Source organism: Pelodiscus sinensis, chromosome 2 (genome assembly GCF_049634645.1).
Source record: "Pelodiscus sinensis isolate JC-2024 chromosome 2, ASM4963464v1, whole genome shotgun sequence".
NCBI lineage: Eukaryota > Metazoa > Chordata > Testudines > Trionychidae > Pelodiscus > Pelodiscus sinensis.
This window is the reverse complement of record NC_134712.1, coordinates 251,065,835-251,090,671: the sequence shown is the minus strand read 5'-3', so window position 1 is coordinate 251,090,671 and position 24,837 is coordinate 251,065,835. Positions and strand designations below refer to the sequence as shown.

Here is a 24,837-nt window from a genome sequence, read left to right as displayed (position 1 = left end):
AAATAAAAAGCCCCTATTGATTAAAGAGTGAGGGTATGCTCAGTAGTTCATCTCTACAGATAAGGCTATATAATTGTTTCTATTATAAATCTTTATTTTCATTTGTCATAAATTCCAGACACATACATTTTGTGGCTGACATTTTCCAAACTTATGCTCCAGTCCTACAAACACTCAGGCATAATCTCACTGGCAAACCTGATAGAAGTTAAACTTAAAAAACAACAAATGGTCTGGTAGCACTTTATAGACTAACAAAACATGTAGGTGATCTCATGAGCTTTCATGGGCACAGCCTAAACTCAAAACTCTGGTCATCTGAAGAAGTGGGCTGTGCCCTCAAAAGCTCATGATACCATCTAAATGTTTTGTTAGTCTATAAAGTGCTGACAGACCATTTGTTGTTTTTTAAGTTTATCCTTTACAGATACTAACTCAGCTACCCCCTGAAGCTTCTGATAGAAGTTGATGTTTTTGAAAGATTGGACAAACTTGGTTCAACTATTTTTGAGAAAGAAGATGCAAAAATTATGCTTTCCCCATTATAATACATTCCTTGTTGTCATTTATTGAACAGGAGTAAAAACAGATGAGGTTAGAAGGTTCAAATGTGGAAGCTATTCCCCATTGGAGGAAGTGCCTTTGTTCTGGTGACCGTGGTTTAGATAAGACTGCCTCTTTTTTGGAAATTTTGCACAAAAAATGTGAAATTAAAAATGAAGAGCAACTTTTCAAATAGTGTTTGCTCTTAAATTTTCCATTGCAATTAGATAACTTTACTGAATTATTTGTAGTATAAAACAGACCTCTCTGAGCCTACTGTACTTGTAGTATGATTGTTGGATACTGCATAAAGAGCTAGATCAGGGATGAGCAATAATTTTTGACTGGGGGCCACTTCAGAAATTTTTCAAGTGGCCCCAGGCTGCCCAGAAGGGGTGTGGCCTCAGGCAGAAGGTGCTTTCCCACCCATAGATCCTGATAAGTCTGAGGGTGGGGGAGCATGTGAAGTCTTTGCCCCCCCTCCCAGAGAACTGCCAGCTGTTCTGAACAGCTGGCAGTTACCTCTAGGCACCTGCACCCCTGGCGGTGGGAGACTTTGCAGGCTTTCCTCCGACTCCCAGAGCAATCAGGACCTGGGGGCAGGGGCCCCCAGCTGAGCCCCTTGCAGGGTGGAAGGAGGCTTTGCACGCTTCTCCGGACCCCAGGCCCTAATTGGCCTGGGGGCGTGGGGAGCACGAAGTCTCTCACTCTCTGCTCTCTCGTGTGTGGCATGTAGAGTCAATCACCAGGGCTGACTCTAAGCGCCGCGCGCTCCCTCATCCCTAGGCCCTGATTGGTCTGGGATCAAGGGAGCGGCCGGACCTCCGCAGACCAGATCAACCCAGCCCGTGGAGGCCCTTTTGCCCACCCCCGATCTAGTGCTTTTTAACTATATAGGTCAGACAAAGAATTGTTTGGACATTGCCTTACAATACCTGAAATTTATCTGCATAGGGCCCAAATCAGTGATAGAAGGCTGGTTCATAATTGTATATTCTGGATGTTCTACACATAAAAGGCTAGATCCACATTTGATATCAATCAGTGTAGCTCCATTGATGTCAGTGAAACTAAGTCCATCTGCACCAAGTGAGGAACTGACCTAGAACTCTCAGTAAGGCCCAGTGAAAGTACAGAATGTCAGGCTGCACAATAGGGCGACGTTTACACTACATGTTTTCTCCGCAAAAAATACGCTAACGAGGGACTCATTTGCATGAGATATGATCTCATTTGCATGAGATGTGATCTCATTTGCATATTTTCTGCAGCTCCATTTTTGCGCTAGGGGTTTTTGTGCAAAAACTAGCGGTGTAGACATTTTCTTTTTGTGCAAAAACCCAAGAAAAAGGAGGTTTTGCACAAAAAGAAAAGGTCCACACTGCTTGTTTTTGCACAAAAACCCCTAGTGCAAAAATGGATCAGCAGAAAATATGCAAATGAGATCGCGACTCATGCGAATGAGTCCATCATTAGCATATTTTGCAGAGAAAACACTTAGTGTAGACATAGCCTAGGAGTAGAGTTTCATAGCTAAATCTGGAAGCTTGTATTACAAAGATCAAAATAGATTCCAGTGTATTCCCTTTAATGATTTAGTCATGCAAAAACAGTTTTTCAAATTTCTTCTGTATGGAATGATAATATTACAGGGCAGAATAGCTTAAGTACTTTAATAAGCAAATGCTTTGCTGCAGAGCAAACAAGCAGTTAGGAGCAAAAAGCCAACAGGCAGTTATGCATTAGGCAAATTCAAACAATGAAAAGGAACGTAACTAAAAATATCCTTGCCAGCTCTTGATTTACAAGTTTTGAATTTTAAAGTGGTGTTTTTAATCAGTGTCACGCTACTGAGTCATATTTAGCTGGTGGTCCACTATGACCCCTTGATCCCTTTCTCCAGTACTCCCTCCTAGACAGTCACTTCCCATTTTGTATGCGTGAAAATAATTGTTCCTCCCTAAGTGGAGTACTTTGCACTTGTCCTTATTGAACTTCATCCCATTTACCTCAGACCATTTCTCCAGTTTGCCCAGATAATTTTGAAGTATGACCCTCTCCAAAAAGCAGTTACAACCCGCTCCAACTTGGTATCACCGGCAAACTTTATGGCTGCATCTAGACCGGCAAGTTTTTCCGCAAAAGCAGCTGCTTTTGTGGAAAAACTTGCCAGCTGTCTACACTGACCGCTTGAATTTCCGCAAGAACACTGACTTCCTGCTTTCTGAAATCAGTGCTTCTTGTGGAAATGCTATGCTGCTCCCATTTGGGCAAAAGCCCTCTTGCGCAAATGCTTTTGCGGAAGAGGGCCAGTGTAGACAACGCGGTATTGTTTTGCACAAAAAAAGCCCCGATTGCGAAAATGGCAATCGGGGCTTTCTTGAGCAAAACCGCATCTAGATTGGCACGGACGCTTTTCCGCAAAAAGTGCTTTTGCGGAAAAGCGTCCGTGCCAATCTAGATGCTCTTTTCCGCAATGCTTTTAATGGAAAACTTTTCCGTTAAAAGCATTTGTGGAAAATCATGCCAGTCTAGACGTAGCCTATAAGTGTACTCTCCATGCCAATATCTAAATCGCTGATGAAGATATTGAGCAAAACCAATACCATAACTGATCCCTGAGGATCCCCACTTGTTACGCCTTTCCAGCATGACTGTAAACCATTGATAACCTACTCTCTGAGAACAGTTATCCAGCTAGTTATGCACCCACCTTGTAAAACCCCCGTCTATGTTGCAGTTCCCTAGTTTATTGATAAGAAAGTCATGTGAGACTGTATCAAATGCTTTACTAAAGTCTAGATGTACCATGTCTACTGATTCCCCCTTATCCACAAGGCTTGTTATCCTATTAAAGAAAGCTATCAAATTGGTTTGGCATGATTTGTTCTTTGCAAATCCATGTTGGCTGTTACCTATCACCTTAGTGAGATAGTCAAAGCTCCCTAGATACTGAACTTGGCCCTTCTGGCTGATGACTGCTACTGGCAGGAGGTTTACATATATAATAGATCTGAATATAACTAGTATAAAATTATGATCAGTTGAAAATTCTCATCCATTGTTTGGGAGTGAACAATTGTATCCAGAGTGTGCATGCATATATACATGCAGAGGATTGGACTAGATTAAATGCTCAATCTCAGTCTCTTCCAGTCCTTAACTTCTATGACAGACAGAGAGAGAGAGTGAAAGAGAAGGTGGGAGGGAGAGAGAGATTCAATACTGGCCCTTGTCAGGATACTGCATCGATTTGTTGCATTGACAATATATCTGCAGCAATAGCAAAATACTTGTTCAGGGAGTTCAGAAGCCTTGACCTCACTTAATTTGATACTAAAAGATCTTTGTAGGGGGCAGAAAGATATAAACTATCAGCGTGATTTAGTGAGAACCCTTTTTTTTATGTCCCTGCATAGGGACAATCATAGGGATGATTAAGCAGGAACTGAAACAAAATCTAAATGTGAAGATGTAAATATGATGTTTGGTATGTACTTTACTCTGAAAATTCTAGATTCCAAATATATGTAACCAACACAAGAGTCATCATCTGAATTGTAAGTGTGGATTTCTATAGACTTGTCCCAATATAGAGCAATGTTATGAATACCAAAGTGATAGAAATGTAGCTGTGTTAGTCTGGTGTAGCTGAAACAAAAAACAGGACAATGTAACACTTTAAAGACTAACAAGATGGTTTATTAGGTGATGAGCTTTCGTGGGCCAGACCCACTTCCTCAGATCAAATTTGATCTGAGGAAGTGGGTCTGGCTCACGAAAGCTCATCACCTAATAAACCATCTTGTTAGTCTTTAAAGTGCTACATAGTCCTGTTTTTTGTTATGAATACCAAAGAAATTGTAATCGGCAATGGCATGCTCCTTCAGCATATTTGCATCTATTGCACATGTACTTTTTACATAAAATCCCATTTTCTAATGGCAGTAGCTGCAGCATCTTTCACTTTAATCAAATTATAGTATGGAGGCAATATTCAAAGAAAGTAATGAGATTTTTAATTATAACTATTAATTATTATTTTTCACAGTGTCCATATAGATCTGATTCTGCTCCCACTGACATTATTGATAAAACTCTGTTTGCTTTCAGTGGATCAGGATTTTCTCATAGGACATGTGTACACTAGAAAATTATTTTGAAATAACTTATTTCAAAATAATAATTCCTGAAACAACTTTTGAAATAGCATGTCCACACTACAGGGAAGCCTTGAAATTAGTCCAAGGCAGGCTTCCTTAATGTGGATACCTTACCTTGACTTAGGAGCCCCAGGAAGCACTGTGGAGTAATTACTTTGAATGACTCTGGGGAGTAATTTTTTTGAACTAGCAGCAGTGGAGCATCCACACTACTGCTATGTCAAAATAACGATTTCAAAATAAGCATTATTCCTCGTGGAAAGCAGGAGTTATTATTTCAAAATAACCAGCCCTTTATTTTGCAATGACGGGCTTGGTAGAGTGGATGCTCTGCTTGTTATTTCAAAATAAAGGGGCGTTATTTCGAAATAACTCTCTAGTGTAGACCTGGGCATAGGGAGCAGAACTGAAGTTTTGATATTACAAGTAGGGACTTTCAGTTCCCTTGGTATAAATCCAGCCATACGTCGGGGTAACTGAGGACAGATATTGGCCCTAACTGTGTGTTATTAAACCAAGGATTTATCAGGTGATAATGAGTAAAAAAAAATCCCTTTGCCTGGATCCTTTATTTGGCTATAATTATTTCTCTAGCATCAATAAGAGAACCACTGACTCCAAGTATAAATACAGGGCTATCACTAGCTGAGAGTCACCTATGCCTGACTGAGTAGTGTGCGTTTGTCAGTTAAATAAAGATAAATGCTGCTGTTCTGTAAAGGTGACTATAGATCAGTTGGAAAATTAGCTGTGTTATAGTCCTTTACAGTCAGTTAGTTTTGGTTATGCTGCTCTGTGCTGGAAAGCATTTATTTGAAGGTACTATCCAATCCTTGTGAGAGGAATAATAAATAAATCGATTTTTTACTATTACTAGTAATACATGAAATTGCTCACAGCATAATAAAGAACAAACTATGTAGGAATTCAGCCATGCAGTTATTAGTGTCAACTGGAATCATACTAGATAGCCAGATCTGTAAAACTTTTGTCACAAGATGTGTGTTTAAGCAATATAATGGTTAACAGCAATACAAATAAATAAAAGATCAATAAAAATATCAGACTATATATATATATATTGAAGGTGAATGCAATGGTTTTGTCTTTACAGTGTTTCATTTGTTGTTTATTTGATTAAGTGTCCCAAAGCTTTAGTCACATATTCTAAACATACAGTATTACAGTCTCTTTTTGTTGCAGAGACTTCAGCAGCTTCTAAATTATGTAAATTTATTTTAGGAGAGGGAGATATATTTATGGCACCGAAGATAAGGTTAAAAAGCTTCCCTACACACAAAAAAGTCTCACTTTAAATTATCTAGTCAGTAATTTATTTGCAGAAAGAAGCCAGCGAAATTCTCTTTCTTGGCTGAACTAGAAAATATTTTCCCCACATTCTTTTAAACTGAGCTTGAATGTCAGTAGCTAGCATCTGTAGATCAGGCCAAACTGCAAGAGATGCACACTTGAAGTCTGTTTTCTGAATCAGGTGTTGACATGGCTGAGTCTGATTTAAACATCCTGGCCAAAGTTTGTTTTTGTTCCAGAAATATGATTCTAAGAGTGAAGATCACCCAATCAAAGTGCAGACAGAGTACCTTCTGATCTACACTTAAGGTCAAAACTAACCAGCCCAGTTCAGTGTCGGAATATCAAATACTGACAACAAGCTATTCATGAGCAATATACAGACTGAGATTGATTGGGAGAAGGTTTTCAGTACAGGCAGTCCCCGAGTTACCCGGATCCGACTTATGTCGGATCCACAGTTACGAACGGGGATTTTCTCGCCCCGGAGCCTGTGGTAGAGCAAAGCCTGGGGCCTGTGGTAGAGCAGGTGGGGCACTGCTCGTTGGTCCCGCAGCACCGCTCCTTGGCGCTCCTTTTTGCGGAAAAGCGTCCGTGGCCAATCTAGACACGTTTTTGCGCAAAAAAGCCCCGATCGCCATTTTCGCGATCGGGGCTTTTTTGCGCAAAACAAATCTCAGCTGTGTACACTGGCCCTTTTGCGCAAAAGGGACTTTTGCCCAAACAGGAGCAGCATAATATTTCCGCAAAAAGCACTGATTTCTTACAGTAGGAAGTCAGTGCTTTTGCGGAAATTCAAGCAGCCAGTGTAGACAGCTGGTAAGTTTTTCCGGAAAAGCGGCTGATTTTCCAGAAAAACTGGCCAGTCTAGACACAGCCATGGTGTGTAGCCTATGGCGCACCGCACTTCCAGTTCAGCAAGTGCAAAGAATCAGAAAACCTTCTTTAATTCTGAGCATCATAATGCAGCTGCTGAAGGATGAATCGTTTATGCAAGGAGCCTTTGGGGAACCAGAATAATTGCTGTAGTATTCTAGCAAAGGAAAGAGCCAGAGGAAACTGGTAAGATAAATCAGAAAAGAGGCTAGAAAGTGAGGTATAGGCAAATGTTGTTTTAGCAGGAAAACAATTTTATTTAGTTCATTAGGAGAAGATTACAGTACATATCCTTCACACATACATTTCAGAAGGAATCTGGCTCAGCCGCATGGCACCTGCCTATACCAGTGAGGGATCTGGTTCCTCATTAACTCTAGGAGGAAAACATCCAAACTTGAATGAGTAAGGGGCCTGATGCAATGACTAGTGAAGCCGATGGAAAGAATCCAGTTGACCTCAATAAGAACTGATGATTATGTTTGCGGATCACATGTCATTTTCTGGATTAAATGGACACCATTTGCATTAATACCAAATATCTGGGTTCCGTGTAGGACAGAGGAGTCCTTCACTGCTGTTCCAGCTCACAAGGACTGCATGTTTTCATGTGCTGCTGGGGCTACTGGAGCCATATCAGGGTAGATCTGTGGCCATTTCTTTGGTCCATCTCAGCTTAGTACCCACAAAGTGGCCTGTTCCGTGTGGGCCCGTAGAACTGTTCTGTAGCATGCAGAGAGTGCATGTTTCCATGTCTGGCCAGTCAGCAAGCACGTCTCCCAAGAAGCCTTTAGAGCTCAAGTGATGTGAGGAATCTTGAGCCATGAAAATTTCACTCTGAGCATAGTCTCTGTTTGCTGATTCCACAAGCATTCGTGCCAGGTAACTCATTTGCTAGAATATTTATAGGCAACATGTGCAGAGTGTACTGTACATGCACGGTTGCAGGAACTAGTCCCTTTCACATCTTCTTAAGATGTGTCACTTTGTGCAGGTGGTAAAGCCTGCTATAAAGTCGCTCCTTTTTTGCCCCAGCAAAGAAGGTGATAAACTGATCAGCATAAAAGAGATGAGTCACCTGAACTCCCGCATACCCCCTCCCAGTGAACAGTTGCAGTACTGACAATCCTAAGGCTACATCTACACCACCCTCTCTTGTGCAAGAAAATATGCAAATGAGGCAAAACGGTGACTATCGCTGTGCCTCATTTGCATACTTCATGAGCTGCCATTTTTGCATAAGGGGCTTTTATGCAAAAAGGAGCCGTCTCCCCAGTTCCTTTTTGCGCAAAAACCCCCTCTTGCACAAGAGTCGTTCTGCCACTTTTTTCCAGAAATAACGTCTCTTGCGCAAGAGGGGGGTTTTGCACAAAAAGGAGCTGTGTAGATAGCTCCTTTCTGCGCAAAAGCCCCTTGTGCAAAATGGCAACTCATGAAGTATGCCAATGAAGCATGGGGATATTCACCCATCGCCTCATTTGTATATTTTCTTGCACAAAAGAGGGCAGTGTAGACGTAGCATAGTGTTTAAAACTCAGGAGCCAGGCCCCAAAGAAAGAAGAGATTGGCTTAAAAATCGTGACACTTTAACAATAATAAAGGTTGGATTCTTTTTTTTATTACACTTTTGTTTTTTGAGCATTTAGGATTCACATTTTCAAGTTAAGCTGTAAGGGCTAGAATGAAAGTTAGGGTTTTTCTTTTAATTGCATGATTCTGGGAGCTGGAACTTTAAATAAAACACAAAATATTACAAGGCTCATGATAAAATTGTGAGTTGACAACACTGTAATGAGCCATGTACCCCCTCTCTTCTCTCTCCCTGCCACCTGGAGCATTGTCTAATCTTTGGACACCTTATCTAGAAAGTGTAAAAATGACACCCCTATTCCACAAGGGTAACTGTAGCTGTAAACTGGGCTGAAATTCAGTTGACCCACCAGGGTGGCAACTGCAATTGTTAAACTAAGGCATTTTCCTTCAAGGGGCTACCTCTATGGGAGCTGAGGGGGCTTGGTGCTTTACAGATTGAGCTTTGTCCTCTGATCTGCCGTTGAAAAGCCCCATGTGTATGTGAGAGTCTGTGTATGTGTTTGCTTCCTGAATGCTTCAGATAAAAGCATCATTCACTGATTCTTGAGTGAAATGTGGATAAAAGGCCACAAGAGGATTTTGTGTCTTTCCACTACAACAAATCACTGGAATGAAAGGCTCATAGCTTCTTCTATTATTTAGAGCCATTCCAATATAGGCAGAGACTTTGTCAGCTTTTACAAGCTAAACAAGGATGATGCTTGTAAGGAAGACTTCCAGGGAAACTCAGAAAGTGGTTTTGGTGATTCAGGAGAGAAGGGAGTGAAAGTTTTTCTTGTGGAACCTCATGGGCATCTGGTATGCTAGGCGGGGGAAAGCTTTGCCTTCCCAAACCACCAGGCATAGCCCTACTCACACTCTGCTCCCAGAACACCTGCTATAGGTGTTCGGGGGGCGGAGTGTTGTTGCCCTGAGCGCCTGCCCTTGCAGTGCTCTGGGACTGGAGAGGCTGGGCCAGGCCACGCAGCATTCCGTCCTCTCTTTCCCAGTTCTGGAGAGGGTGGGCTAGGCTGTGCAGCAAACCCTCCTCCCTTCCCCAGTGCCCCAGGGCTGGAGAGGCTGGGCTGCATTGGGCCACATGGCATGCCCTCCTCTGGAGTCGCTCTGGGGCATCAGGGCTGAACTTGGGAGGAATGAGCAGTGAGAAGAACAGATGCTTGAGTCAAGACAGTCTAGCTTCTTGAATGCTGCCAACCATCCCTTTCTGACTAAACAAAGACAAACTTTTTCAACAATACGTGAATGTTCTGCTTAAAAAAAACCAAGAACAATATATTTTTTAAAGGATGGCCAGACAGCCGTCTGCATCTGTCCTCAGAGCCTTTTGGATATATCTTTCTAAATTGCACAATATGAAGAAAAATGTACTGGAAAATGTGAGACCTATTTTCTAACTCTAGCAAAAATTGCATTGGGATCTTTAATTATCACAAATCATAAGAACTCAGTTCTTATCCCACAAGTGCTCTTACCACTATGTTCTGCAACTGCTGGGCTACATCTAGACTGGCATGATTTTCCGGAAATGCTTTTAACGGAAAAGTTTTCCGTTAAAAGCATTTTCGGAAAAGAGCGTCTAGATTGGCACAGACGCTTTTCCACAAAAGCACTTTTTGTGGAAAAGCGTCCGTGCCAATCTAGACACGCTTTTGCGCAAAAAAGCCCCGATCGCCATTTTCGTGATCGGGGCTTTTTTGCGGAAAACAAATCTCAGCTGTCTACACTGGCCCTTTTGCGCAAAACGGACTTTTGCCCGAATGGGAGCAGCATAGTATTTCCGCAAAAAGCACTGATTTCTTACAGTAGGAAGTCAGTGCTTTTGCGGAAATTCAAGCAGCCAGTGTAGACAGCTGGCAAGTTTTTCCGGAAAAGCGGCTGATTTTCCGGAAAAACTGGCCAGTCTAGACACAGCCCTTCAGTACTGACTTACAGAAAAAGTGCCACCCACTGAATCCGCACCATAGTTTTCTTGAGCATCGGATCTTTCTTTTGATCTCTCCCCTTCAGGCACTGATTCAATCTTACTTTGATTAGTTTATGAAGACTAATGAGGTCATAATCCATGGTAGTAAGGCTTGATCTTTTTCTATTAATAACATAACATGCTTCTCAGCAATAAGATAAAGCTATCAGCTCAGTTTTAAACTTTGGCTGTTGGAAGGACTTTGATTATGCTGTTCAGCCTCTTTGTTAATTCTTCTTCCCCAGCTACAAAATATGGGATCATCAGCCACTTAGCATGGTTACAGATATTTCCTATGACATTCTTCCTCTGATTTTAAATGGCCTTACGATAGTAAATGCCCCAACAATTTTGGGGTTTTGGCATGACTCAATAAGCCCGCTTGACTTCTTTGGAAGCTTTGTCTCCTAAAGTTATCTGTACAGCAGCTAGCAGAATGGGGTCTCGATTCACAACTAGGCCTCAATAGAGTAAATAATACAATTTAAACACGAGATAATTGCTAGAATTTTAGACAGGTCTCCCCCAATAATCCTGAATGCAAAACCATGTCTTGTGTGCTTGAGATTTATCTTTTAAAATGGACACAACTTTAATCATTTTATTAACTTTCATTCAAACTATGTTTCTTCCTCAGATCTCATTGTAATCTATGGTCTTGGATCAAGTCGCAAGTGATGTTTCTACCATCAGCGATGTTTGATTTATCCATGTGCAGTGTCTGATGGGAACACACCGCTAACATTGAGGCATTAGTATTTTCATGTATATGCACCTCAAATAACAACTGAATGGATTTTGCTGAAAAATTGCCTGAATAATTCACCTCTGGGCTGAGACCGAACATGGAGAAAGTGATCCTTTAAAGTCCCAGCCCTAATTGGCATTTAGGCACCTGACTAGGGTTGCCAGATAGTGTCAACAAAAATACCAGACACACCTGACATTTACATCACAATCTACATTACATCTTATTTAGAAAATACCAGACATCTATATTTTCTCATTTCTATTTTCTCAATTTGTTTCCTGGAACAGAAAGCTCAAATACTGAACTGTCCGGTTCAAAACCGGACACCTGACTGCATCACCCACAGCCAGTGGCCCGATGGCAAGATTTAATGCAGTGGTTCCCAAACTTTTCGGCATCACGTCCCCCTTTTCGATTTTTGAGAAACCCTCATGCCTCCCCCCCCCCCGCCCCAAAAAATAGCAGCAAAACTTGGGGGAGGGGGGGAATTGATGGGGTGTGTGTGTGGCTGGGTTGCCTTACGCCCCCCCTGGAATTTCTGCACCCCCCCTGGAATTTCTGCACCCCTCCCGGGGGGCACGCCCCCCCAGTTTGGGAACCCATGATTTAATGGGACTGAAAATGATACTGAGGATGTCTGTGGATCACCATCCCCAGCACTGGGACAAATACTGACCCTGCCTGCACTCAAAGGGCAGTGCGAGCCCCTGCGGTGCCTGGCCCTTTAAGAGCGGAGCCTCCAGCGGAGGACCCGCCTGCTTTGCCCGGTTCCCGGCATGCTCCGGGGGCGGGTGGACTTTCTAGCCGCCGTCTCGGCAGGAGGCCGGAAGGGGCGGGCGGGTTTGGTGTTGTGGGGCCGCCTTCCCCGCCGGCTGCTGGTGGCTGTGACAGGGCCCGGCGCGGGGAAGGTAAGAGCCCGGGAGCCCGTCAGTGCGGGCGGGGCTCAGGAAGGCGGGAGGCTGAGGGGGGCTGAGGAGGGCGGGAAGGGGGTGGCGAGGCTGGGGGGGGGGCTAAGGGGGTGGCGAGGCTGGGGGGGCTGAGGAGGTTGGCGAGGCTGGGGGGGCTGAGGGGGTTGGCGAGGCTGGGGGGGCTGAGGAGGGCGGGAAGCTGGTGGGAGGTTGGGGGGCCTGAGGGGGTGGCGAGGCTGGGGGGGCTGAGGAGGGCGGGAAGTTGGTGGGAGGCTGGGGGGCCTGAGAGGGTTGGCGAGGCTGGGGGGCCTGAGGGGGTTGGCGAGGCTGGGGGGGCTGAGGAGGGCGGGAAGGGGGTGGCGAGGCTGGGGGGCCTGAGGGGGTTGGCGAGGCTGGGGGGGGGCTGAGGAGGGCGGGAAGTTGGTGGGAGGTTGGGGGGCCTGAGGGGGTGGCGAGGCTGGGGGGGCTGAGGAGGGCGGGAAGTTGGTGGGAGGCTGGGGGGCCTGAGAGGGTTGGCGAGGCTGGGGGGCCTGAGGGGGTTGGCGAGGCTGGGGGGGCTGAGGAGGGCGGGAAGGGGGTGGCGAGGCTGGGGGGCCTGAGGGGGTGGCGAGGCTGGGGGGGCTGAGGAGGGCGGGAAGTTGGTGGGAGGTTGGGGGGCCTGAGGGGGTTGGCGAGGCTGGGGGGGCTGAGGAGGGCGGGAAGTGGGTGGCGAGGCTGGGGGGCCTGAGGGGGTGGCGAGGCTGGGGGGGCTGAGGAGGGCGGGAAGTGGGTGGTGAGGCTGGGGGGGCTGAGGAGGGCGGGAAGTGGGTGGCGAGGCTGGGGGGGGCTGAGGAGGAGGAGGGGACTGTGGAGGGTAGGAGACGGAGGGGGGCTGAGGAAGGAGGGAGGGGGACAGGCTGGTGTGTGCCCTGGGGATACAGACCTGCTACTGTCAACCCCAAATCCTCCAAATTCACGAGCAGTTCTGACCAAAACTTATGAGATTGTGTAAAAATAATAGATTTGGAGTTCTTCTTCTTTGCCGCCTGCGTTTTGAGTGTTTTGGGTGCCCCGGAGTCACACTTTGAAGATTTCTCCACCTCACCTACTTTATCCTGGGACTGACCAGACTACAACTATACTGCGTATAATAGTGTTGTCAAAGCATAAGGAAAGAGATAGTCTTCGGCTATGTCTACACTGCAGGCTTTTTGCGCAAGAACGTTTGTTCTTGCGCAAAAACTTGCAGGGCGTCTACACTGCACGCACGTTCTTGCGCAAGTAAATTTACAGTGAAGTGTCGGAAAACAGGACTTCTTCTGGAAGAGTTATTCCTCTCCCCATGAGGAATAAGCCTTCTTGCACAAGTGCTCTTCCACAAAAAGGCAGTGTAGACAGGCAACATGAATTTCTTGCACAAGAAAGCCCTATGGCTAAAATGGCCATCAGAGCTTTCTTGTGCAAGAGAGTGTCCACGCTGCCATGGACTCTCTTGTCAAAAGCACATGGCAGTGTGGACGCGCTCTTGTGGAAGACCTTGTGCAAGAATTGTTTTGCTCAAGAGTTCTTGTGCAAAAGAAACCTGCAGTGTAGATGTAGCCTTCCAGTGTGACATGCATTGGTACAGTTCACCCAGGATATGTGCTTCCACAGAAAATACAAAGGCCTCACTCTTGTTTCCACTAATATATATGCTCACCCCCTTTATTTTTATTTGCTGAGGCTAAATTTCAGTGTGTGATCTGCAGCTTTGTTAAAAGTTGATGAACTTGTATACTTCCTTTGTGTAAGCGGGGGAATGGTCCCGCTATTGTGGGGAACTTTCCTGGCTTCTATACCACCCTGGTGAAATGGACCAGCGAAAGGATCTGAGTCCCCGCTCCCACTTCCTTTACCCCACGGCTCCCCTGATCCTGAGGGCTCCCCTTCCACTCTCCTGAGTAGCAGAGTCCTCGAAACCCCAACAAGGCTGGGCCCAGGTTTCCTGGGACTTAATCCCCGACCTTGTAGTCACTAGGGGCAGGAGTTAGGGTGTCCCCACTCTGAGGTGCTCTCTTTACACTGCATGCTTTCTTGGCCCAGTGATCATTTCATCAGGTTCAAAGCAAATACAATTTATTAAGCATCAACTGATTGAAGAGAAAAGAATAAGAAAAAAATGAGAATGGTTAAATGAGAACACACAGCCCTGCTCTGTAGCACAGGGACATCAAAACAGCAGTCTGCAGAGTGTAAGGACAGTTCATAGTCTCTTCCTTAGAGGCCCTGGATGTGCTGCAGGGGGCTGCAGGCTGGACACGCTTGCTCTGGCAGTGACCACACAGCCTCAAGCTCTAAGTGGCCAGACCCCCTCTCCCAGTCTGGCCTGCTGGGCCTCTTGGCTGGTGATATCTCCCTGCCCAGAGCCTCTCCCCACACTTTGCTGGTCCCAGCTGCTCACCACACCCAGCTGCAGGCTGTGCTGCCTTGTCAGGGTCCAGCTCCTTGCGTTGCTTTTCTGTCCCTTTTGGCTTCTCTGAGCACTGCCAGTCTGCTGCTCAACACAGGGTCTGTGCTCCTTGAGCTGTGTGTGCCTGGCTCTATTGCTGCAAAACTGTCTCTCCACACAGCTTGCACTCCTTGGGCTGTCTGTGTCTGGCTTTGTCGCTGCAGGGCTTCTTCTGCACACAGCTTGCACTGCTCTTAGCTGTCTCTCAGCTCTCTGTTTGCTTAGAGAGACCCAGAACAATCCCAGCTCACAGGGAGGACGGGGCCTGGCCTCTTGCTTTCCTCACTGGCCTGTCCAACCTGTCAATCAGGCCGAGCTGAAGTGTTGGCTGCTTTCCATTATCTCTGGGGTCTGTCAGTCCCAGGGCTCTGATTTCTCATGGACCCTCCCCTTTTGACACTGGGAGCTGGCGAATCAAAAACTCCCACAGAGTTTTAGCAAGGGGCTAACAGTCCCCTTACATTTGTTTGTTTAGACCGTTCTATGCCTAATAGACCTGTTGAGGTTTTGTGCACTCTGCCTTTAGTGGAAGCTGTGGATGTTTGGTCCATCTGAAAATGAGATCAAAGGTGCATTACATGTAGCAAAACCATAATTCTGAATCAAACGCTCAGCTGAAAACCTCAACTTCCTCCAAAGCTTTCTTGAGCACTGATCAAAAATCTCAGGGGGGTAGTTGTGTTAGTCTGTAACTTTAAAAACGAGTACCGTATTTTCCGGCGTATAGGGCGACTGGGTGTATAAGACGACCCCCTATCTTTTTAATTAAGAGATAGGGTTTCATCTTATACCCCAGCGCCCCTCCGCCTCCTTTGCTCCCGGTGTCCCTGGTCTGCTGGAGATGGTCCCCAGCAGACCAGAGGCACCGGGAGCAAAGCCGCCAGGAGCGCCTGGGCTGCCCCCCCCCCCCCCCGCCGGAGCCCCTCCGAGGCTTTGAAAGCCTCGGGGGAAGCCGGCGGGGGGGCATCCCAGGCGCGCATGGGCTGCCCCCCCGCCGGAGCCCCTCCGCGGCTTTGAAAGCCTCGGGGGAAGCCGGCGGGGGGGCATCCCAGGCGCGCATGGGCTGCCCCCCCGCCGGAGCCCCTCCGCGGCTTTGAAAGCCTCGGGGGAAGCCGGCGGCGGGGCATCCCAGGCGCGCATGGGCTGCGCCCCCGCCGGAGCCCCTCCGCGGCTTTGAAAGCCTCGGGGGAAGCCGGCGGCGGGGCATCCCAGGTGCGCATGGGCTGCCCCCCCGCCGGAGCCCCTCCACGCCGCCGCGGAGGGGCTCCGGCGGGGGGGCAGCCCATGCGCGCCTGGGATGCCCCGCCGCCGGCTTCCCCCGAGGCTTTCAAAGCCGCGGAGGGGCTCCGGCGGGGGGGCAGCCCATGCGCGCCTGGGATGCCCCGCCGCCGGCTTCCCCCGAGGCTTTCAAAGCCGCAGAGGGGCTCCGGCGGGGGGGCAGCCCATGCGCGCCTGGGATGCCCCCCTGCCGGCTTCCCCCGAGGCTTTCAAAGCCGCGGAGGGGCTCCGGCGGCGGTGCATCCGGCGTACAAGACGACCCCCGATTTTGGGGGGATGTTTTTTAACATCAGAGGTCGTCTTGTACGCCGGAATATACGGTAGTCCTGTAGCACCTTAGAGACTAACATATATATAAAATCATGTGCTTTAATCGGCAAAACCCACTTCCTCAGATGAGTGGAGTGCAGAAAAAAGGGCTGAGCACTGATGTAACTTTTACCAGCTTTCCCACAATTTTCAGTGGGGTGGTGGGCAGAACTTGGCACAGTAACTCTAAGATAGTATATCAGATGGCTGAAATTGGCCTAAATGCAGCATTTCCATAGGGAGAAAGTTGGAGTCAAGACACTCTAGCTTCTTGAATGCTGCTAACCATCCCTTTCTGACTAAACAAAGACAAACTTTTTCAACAATACGTGAATGTTTTGCTTAAAACCAAGAACAATATATTTTTAAAGAATGGCCATTCAGCTGTCTGCATGTGTCCTCAGAACCTTTTGGGTGGCTATATCTTTCTAAATTGCACAATATGAAGAAAAATGTACTGAAAAATGTGTGACCTATTTTCTAAATGGGATCTCTAATTTACCCATGAGTAGGGCTCTAGCAAATTTATGATCTGGTTTGGTCAATTTTCACATTCATAGGATCTTCAAAAATTGTAAATTTCATGATTTTCAGATATTTAAATCTGAAATTTCATGGTGCTGTAATTGTAGGGATCCTAACCCAAAAAGAAGATGTAGAGAGGTTGCAAAGCTGTTGTTCAGCAAGTTACAGTGCTGCTACCCTTATTTTTTCACTGCTATTGGCAGTGATGCTGCCTTCAGAGCTGGGAAGCTGGAGAGCAGTAGCTGCTGGTTGGGATCCTAACTGAAGGCAAAGCCATTGCCAGTAAGGATGGTGTGGTAGGCATTGCCGCCCTTACTTCTGCCTGGCTGCATGCAGAGTTGGGTGCCTGGCCAACAACCACCACTTTATGGCCACTCAGCTCTGAAGACAGCAGTACAGAAATAAGGGTGGCAATATTGCAGCCCTCTAAAATAGCCTTTTAACTCCGTTGGGTCAGGACTCCCATTTTGAGAGAGGCTAGTCTCCTCCTGATATCTCTATAATATAGAGGAAAAGCATGCAAAAGACCAGATTTCCTAGGGAGAGATCCGATTTCATAGTATGTGACACATTTTTCATGTCTGTGATTTTGGTATGGCCCTGCTCATGAAGCGGGGTGCAATAATACCTCAGTAAGGGCATGTCTACACAGCAGGGCAAAAGTTGAATTAAGATAAACAATTTGATCTGTGTCAATTGTGTAGCTTAAGTTGAAATAGCTTAACTTGGCTTGTGGTGCTATCTACAGAGCAGGAAGTCAAAGAAAGAATACTCTTCCTTTGACCTTCCTTTACTCTTCTGCAGTCCGAGTAAGAAGCCCTTCAGCTCACCATTATTTCTAAATAATGGCTTGCTGTGTAGACATGCTCTCTCTTATTTCGAAATAATGTCAGCTATTTCAAGATAACGCTGCTATGTAGCTCTACCCTAAATGTCTAATTCAGCCATATACAATACAGTGATTAGTCTTTGATCATTAGGCTAAAAAGCATATTTTTGGGATATTATTAGATATACAAGTGTATTTCATGTTAAAATTTGATTTCTTTTTTGTTAAATCAGTTCCCACCTAGTCTATTGAAATGTCCCTTTAAATAAAGTTTGTGAAATTAGCAATGCTGTCAGTGTAGATTGGACTTTACATGTGTAAATTACATGGCTATGGGGTAAGAGGGAAGGTCCTTTCTTGGGTTGAGAACTGGTTAAAAGACAGGAAACAAAGGATAGGAATAAATGGTAAATTTTCAGATTGGAGAGGGGTGACCTCTAATTGAGCCTCTATTGGACTTCTAACAAAACTTCAGATCAGTGAAAAATACACAATCTCTCTCTCCTGTTCATGAGTAGATGTTTTAAAAAGTTGTACACAGTTCCTTTGAAATGATGAAAAGCAGTTAATTCTAGCTAAAGTGGCTATCTGTGTTCTCAGTATCCACACAAATGTCTATTCCCTTTTTGAATCCTAAAATCTTGGCAAAACTAGTTTGAGGCAAAGAGTTGTATAGGTTAACTGTGTTGTGTTAAAAGGATTATTGTTTTTAGGTTTTAAATGTATTGCCTTTCCATTTAATTAAATGTCTCTTTGCTCTTCTATTACAAAGAATAAGTAGGAGTGTTGGATGTACCTCATTTATATAAATTAATTATCTTATGTACATCTGAAACACAATTTTAGATATATTCATCTTAATCTTCTAGAAGTAGCATCCAGTGAATGCGACAACTCTGCTGTTTTGAGGAACTGATCTCAGTTGACAGTTAACAATGTTAATATTTGTACTTCTGAACCAACAAACTTTTTTTCAGTGGGATAAAGTCTGAGCATATTTGTTCACTTTTTTTTTTTAAGACTTAGATATGAAAGGTCATTGTGATGTTTCACTCTTGTGTATCTTGTTTAGTAGGTGAATGGGAGTTACTGTTAAATAGATGCTTACTAAAATGTAATTATTTTTGGGTTTAGTTTTCTTTTGTGATCAGTTATTTTAAACACAGCTGTGAAATATAGTGCCAAGAAACATTAACTGCTTCATGTTTTTGCTCTCCGTTTTAAAAGTTCAACACTAACCGTTTTGTAGTGTTGTTCAATTTAGCAAATGCTGGCTATTTTTCTCTTTTAATGGCATGTAAACACCATGTGGCTCTTTCTTTGTTTGCTTCGTAGTTATGATAAATATAATCCTATCACAAATGTCAGCACTATTCTGAGAATGGAGGATTTGCTCCCTCTGGCTCTCTAGTTGCACAACCACAGCAAAAAAATTGAATTATGTGTAATTACGGGCCTTACTCTTTTTTGATAAGGTGGCTAGTTCAGCATGCCGGACCTCATGGTTATAAAGTGTAATATTGACTCTAATTGAGTTTATTTACCTCTCCCCATGAACTATTTTTGCCTTGAGAATATATTTCAAAATTCTCTGAATTGTGTCCCTCTTTTTTTCCCTACCGTAAAACAAAAGTTTAAATGTGGCATTAGATGTACTTTATGTGATGCAGTTCTGATTTCATACTATGTCTAGGAATGCTAACATGGGTGGTCAGTGAAAGTAGGGTTGGGGGACGCAGCCCCCCTTCCCATCTACAGCCCCACCCCTTCTGTTAGGGCTCTGCCCTCCACCACAGGAGCGGGCCAGCACGCATGTGTGCCCCAGCCTCCCTGGCCTGGAGCACTGGGGAGGGAGGAGGGCGCATGGCCCCAGCCTTCCTGGCCCCGGCACACTGGGGAGGGTGGGCACTCTGGGGCAGCAACATTCTGCCTTGGTATGCCTACCGTAGGTGTTCTGGGGGTGGAGTGTGGGTGGGGCCATGTCTGGCCATTTGGGAAGGCTGTGCATTCCCCTGTCTAGGATACTGGACACCCATGGATGCTAATATCCATTGATAAGGAAGAAGTACTGCAGAAAGAGATTCGGGACACATAATGCATCACAAATTAAATATGAGTGAACAGTATAGTTGCAAAACAAAATCACCCCAAATCAGTCTGGGGTATTAGCATGAATGGTGGAAGCAAGACAAAAAGTAATTATTTTGCTCCATGTTGATTAGACTCAGTGCTTTTTTTTGTGGTTAAAAAAAAAAAAAGCGCCAGTACTCCAGGAGAAAAGTTGTTGAGCTCTGGAGGTGCCGGTACTGCGTACCGGGTAGTACTGTTACAAAAAAAGCACTGAATATTGTGGAATATTCAGTGTCCAGCTCTGGGTGTCACATTTCAGGAAAGATGTGGATAAATTGAAGAATGTCCAGAAAAGAGAAACTAAAAAGTCTAAAAACAGGACCTATGAGGGTAGATTGGAAAAGAGACAGAGGGGACATTATAGCAGTTTTCAAGTACATAAGTTGTTATAAGGAGCAAGGAGAAAAATTCTTCTTAATCTCTGAGGGTAGGGAAAGAAGCAAGGGTCTGAAATTGCAGCAAGCATGGTTTAAGTTTGATGTTAGGAGACACTCCCTAACTGGCAGGGTGTTTGAGCAGTGATATAAATTGCCTAGGGAGGTTTTTGGAATCTCCATCACTGAAGATTTTTAAGAACAGGTTAGAGAAATACATGTTTGGGATGGTTTAGGTAATACTAATCCTATCATGAGTGCAGGGGACAGGACTAGATGACCTCTTGAGATCCCTTCCAGTCCTGTGATTCTGTTGTACAAAGAACTTGCCTTGAAGCAAACAAATGTTATTAGGCTAGCATATCTCCTGGAATTAAGGATGTTAAATGGTTATCTGGCTAATCGTGTAGTCAATACAGTTTGTACCGACTACACGAGTAGTCGATAAGGACCGCTCTGCAGAGCTTCAGTGGGGGTAGCTCTGGAAGCTGGCTCAAGCTGAGACTGAGCACTCCCAACTCGTTCCAGCTCCAGGAGCCACCTGCACTGTGGCTCTGCATTTTAAAAGTTGTAAGAGCTGCCGGGCTCTTAGTATATTTAATATGCAGAGGTGCAGCATCCGGGACCAGCATGAGCTAGGACAGCTTAGTCCCGGCTCTCAGTGGCCAGTCCTGGCCACCTTAAACAGGGGCTGCTGCCAGCTCAGCCTCTGTTCACAGCAGCTAAGGCTTCCTAGCTGGGACACCCACGGACAGAGGATGCTGCCGGAGCAGCCTCCCCTATTCCCCCACTGCTGCCTCTGATAGAGGCAGGGTGGTGGGGCAGGTAGCACCGCAGAGATTTAAGCCAGCTTCCCCCAGCACTGGCTCCTGTTCTTTCCCCGGCTGCCCCTTATAGAGGCAGCAAGGGGGCGGGGGAAGCAAGTAGTTGATACTCCAGTCGACTACTCAATAAGCTTGTGCTTATCGGGTAGTTGACTACTCGCTAACATCCCTACCTGGAATATGGGAGTTTGCTGATCAGTTCACCAGCAAGCTTTCTTAGACAATCCATTGAGTTCTCTGTTTCTGAGATGAAGTGTGAGTTGATGCCTTAGTCTTCTAGCATTTTTGCTGCTAAATTCTCATGATATATATTTTGAGGCACATGTCTACTGTGCTTCTAGAATGTACCTGGGATAGCCTGACACTTAATTTGCTTCAATGGGATATTAAGTGGCCTGCTAAGGAAGAATAGGGGTTATCCCCTCTTTACGTTTTTATACAGTCTGTAAGGAAGTCCTGAACATTTTTGGACAAAAATTATTTCTTGATGTTTTACATTGAGAATTGTCTGAAACAGTAAGGCTATTTCTGCAATGCAGATTAAGGAGTGATTGCAGCATGGGCTTAATTCAGCTTGCATGGGTAATAGCAGTGAGGATATGGCAGTGTGGATCCTGAAAGGGCTAGCAACTCACGTGTGTACCTAGAATGCCTGGGAGGCTGAACTGGTGTGGCTAGCCTGTGCTGAAGCTCTTACCGCCATGTCCTCGCTACCTTTGTTGTCCGCACCAGCTGGATTAGGGTATGTCTACACTGCAAGCGTCTTTTGGAATAAGCTTTTCTGGAAGAGATCTTCTGGGAAAGCTTTTTTCGAAAGAGAGCATCCACACGCAGAAAGCACAACGAAATAGTGGTGTGCTATTTTGAAAGATAGCATCCACACTGATTGGACACTATCTCTCATTAAGGCCACCTGGAACTAGTTCAGGCAGAGCATTAGGTCATCATTTGCTTCCAGGTGCTGCCGCCTGAGGCTGTCTGAGATGCATGTTTAAAGGGACTCCCCTGGGCAGCCGTTTCTCAGCTTCTTCTGCTTGCTTGCCTACCTCTCCGAGGGACAGCAAAGCATTTCCTCTGTCTGCTCTGGTTGCCCTGCTTCTGAATACCTCAGCATACCTTGCTATGGAGCCGGAGTTGCCTCTGGGCACATGATGGCCCAATGCTGCAGTTTCTGCAGTTGTTTTTGCAGGTTGCCTTCATGGCCCTCTGTGAGCTCAACTCTGAGCTCATCATTGAGAACCTCTGAAGTGTGTCTGGCCTCCCCAGGGCCTGTGAGCAGGAGCCCGGGGGTGCTCTGCTGCTGCGTCTTCGGGCTGCGTGGTGCAGACTGGCTGGCACTGCACGTACATCCAGGTGCATGGACCGCAGCATGAGGGCCAGGCCAAGAAAGCTGAGCGACGATCATACCACAGCTCCTCAGGGCCTGCCACCCCGTCCTGTGTGTGTGAAAAGCTAAGAGCACTCACTTGATGATCCCTTCCTGGCCTCAGAGGGTGTGTGGGAGACATCCAAACCCTGGGATACTGGCTCCAGGGTGATGGTGATGGCCGTTTCTTCCTCCTCCAGCTTCTCAACCTCCCCTTCGTGGGCTGGGACCTTCGGCCGGGCGATGACGGGTATCTCCAGCCCCAAGTCCACCACCAGAGGTGGGGACAGGGCTACATCGCCCATCAGGATGTGGTGAAGTTCTTCATAGTAGGGACAGGAGTGGCGTCCTGTCCCAGAGCCAGAGCTCCACTCCCTTGCCCTGGCATAGCCCTGCCGGAGCTCCTTCACTTTGCTTCAGACCTGCTCCAGAGTCCTGTGGTGGCCCCTCATGGCCAGGCTGTTGGCCATCAAGCCATATATATTGGCATTGCGCCGTCTAGAGTGGAAATCCTTGAGGGTATCCTCCTCGTCCCCTACCTCCAGGAAGACCAGGATCTCCAGACCAGCATATTGCACGCCTTTTCCATCCCCTGGCAGGTTCCTGGAAGCCCTGTGCATGCTCCCTGGGATAGGCAGACTCTTGTGGGGCTTGTGGCTGGGACATGGGTGCCCAGATGCATGGCACTGGCAGCAGCCATGCTGTGTGTTGCAGCTCCAGGGCCTGCTTCCTGCCACAGGCCCTGTCCCCGGTGTCTGCAGCTTTAAGAGCTGCTGGGAGACAGGAACTATAGAGTTGTGATGAGTGTGGACAGAGAGGCCAGCAGGGCACCTGTGTTGTTTCCTGGAGGTCTCTTTCGAAATAATTCCTTCTTCCGTGTCCACACACTCCTTTTTCCGAAAAACCTTTTTCCGAAAATCCCTTGTTCCTTGTAGAATGAGGTTTACTGCTGTCGGAAAAAGCCCTCTGTTATTTCGACTTTTATTGAAATAACACAGTTGCTGCGAGGATGCTAATATTGATTTTTCTGGAATAATGGCTGTTATTCTGGAAAAACACTGCAGGATAGATGTACCCTAAAGCTGACTTGGCTATGTCTGCTTGGGCTGCAATCTCACCATCGTTTGTGATGTAGATACACCCCTCGATGACTGAGTGGAGGACTAGTGAAAATAGGTGTCCAAGGGCAATTTTTGTCTTTAGAAATATCAGGAGTAGTGGAAAAGATTTTCAAAGTGAAAATCCATTGGGCAGAAACTGGTGAATTCTTTTAGGGTGAAGGGCTATTGTATGTCAGCAAGAAGTAGAAAAAAGGACAGTTCCAGTTTTAAAAAAGGAAAAAAAACCCTATGATTTTCAGGTCATCTTTAAAAGATGATGGCAGTACAGGAAGTATTGTTGAGAAGCAGTTAAAACTGTGCTTCGACACAGAGTACATTCTTGTATAGTAGGTTATTATGTAAATGAATGCAATCTCAATTTAATACATTTATTTCCAGGTTGTCCTCATGAATACTCTTGTGGAGGATGTCCATGATCCTTTTTGCCTGTGTGGTGAGGGTGAGGGACGGACTGCCACTTTCAGCCTCCACGGATTTTCATCTCAACAAGGACTTTCTGGAATGCAGGAAGAGACTGAAGGCATTATCCTTAATTCTGGCACAGTATCCTGATAGAGGCACAGCAACAGGACGAGGCTTCAGCATACAGTAAGTTGCCAAGTTCATTTGATCTTAATTTGACAGAATTATTTATCTTGCTGGGACCTTAATGATTGGCTACCCTCTGTGTGTTTTACATCTAATGATAGAATTGCACATTGAACATGTGCTCCAGACATAACACAAACTTCCAGCATTATGTGAAAAATGAGTGTTTGAAAATGATCATGTAATATAAACTTTACTACTAATTTCCACCTGTCTTTTTGTTTCCAAATGGCATCTCTTCTCTCCTCCCTCTTCATGTTTGTGTTTCTCTCTTCTTTAGGAGAATGAAATTCTGTCTAAAGCATTTCTAAAACAGCTGTCACTATAACAGCGAGATGCGTTTCTCTAATCTCAAATTCCTTATACGCAGTCATGTCATTTGTATTACTTTTAAATTGTACATTTAAAAAGGTAATCTTGTCAAGACAACGATATTGTAATAAAATAATCCTTACCGCAGTATACTCTTTAAAATCTAATTTAAGTGGTTTTAAAGGCTCTTCAGTTTTTTTTTTTAACCTCCCCTCATTCCACTTAGCTTGGTCTGCAGACGACTCAGGCCTGTTGATAATCAAATTTCACTTCCCATTGAATCATGGGAAGCTACTTTTTAAATAGGCTTAAGAACCAACCCAGGTCATTCATGAATGAAAGATAGCATCTGATGGCTGTTTTGGTTTCTATATAGGATAGAACTCAAGGTGGTGGGGGAGGAAGCCCCCTTCTTTGGGTCTGACCCATGTGAACCATCCGGACTGGTAAATGCCCACATCTGAGAAATAAAATGTCAAGGATCCTCCTCACGACCACATATTACAAAATGGCTTGTCCCTGTTCTGCAGCCCATATGTTTTCTTAGTTTACATAACAATCTATATTTCTTTTTTCATCACACTTCCCTCACTGGAGCAATCTTTG

The 24,837-nt window shown here is 45.7% G+C and overlaps 1 protein-coding gene across 3 annotated transcripts in view; it reads left to right on the top strand.

Moving 5' to 3' along the window:
- Nucleotides 1–11,963: 11,963 nt before the first annotated feature.
- Nucleotides 11,964–24,837, top strand: part of SEC22C (SEC22 homolog C, vesicle trafficking protein) — a 117,858-nt gene continuing 104,984 nt past the window's right edge. For 2 of the 3 annotated variants that reach the window (XM_075922894.1, XM_075922893.1), the window contains exons 1-2: nucleotides 11,964–12,108; nucleotides 23,710–23,919. In XM_075922894.1, the coding sequence (XP_075779009.1) occupies nucleotides 23,738–23,919 (182 nt within the window). In that variant the 5' untranslated portion in view covers nucleotides 11,964–12,108; nucleotides 23,710–23,737. The remainder of the gene's footprint in view (nucleotides 12,109–23,709; nucleotides 23,920–24,837) is intronic. The other variant, XM_075922892.1, reaches the window with a different exon arrangement.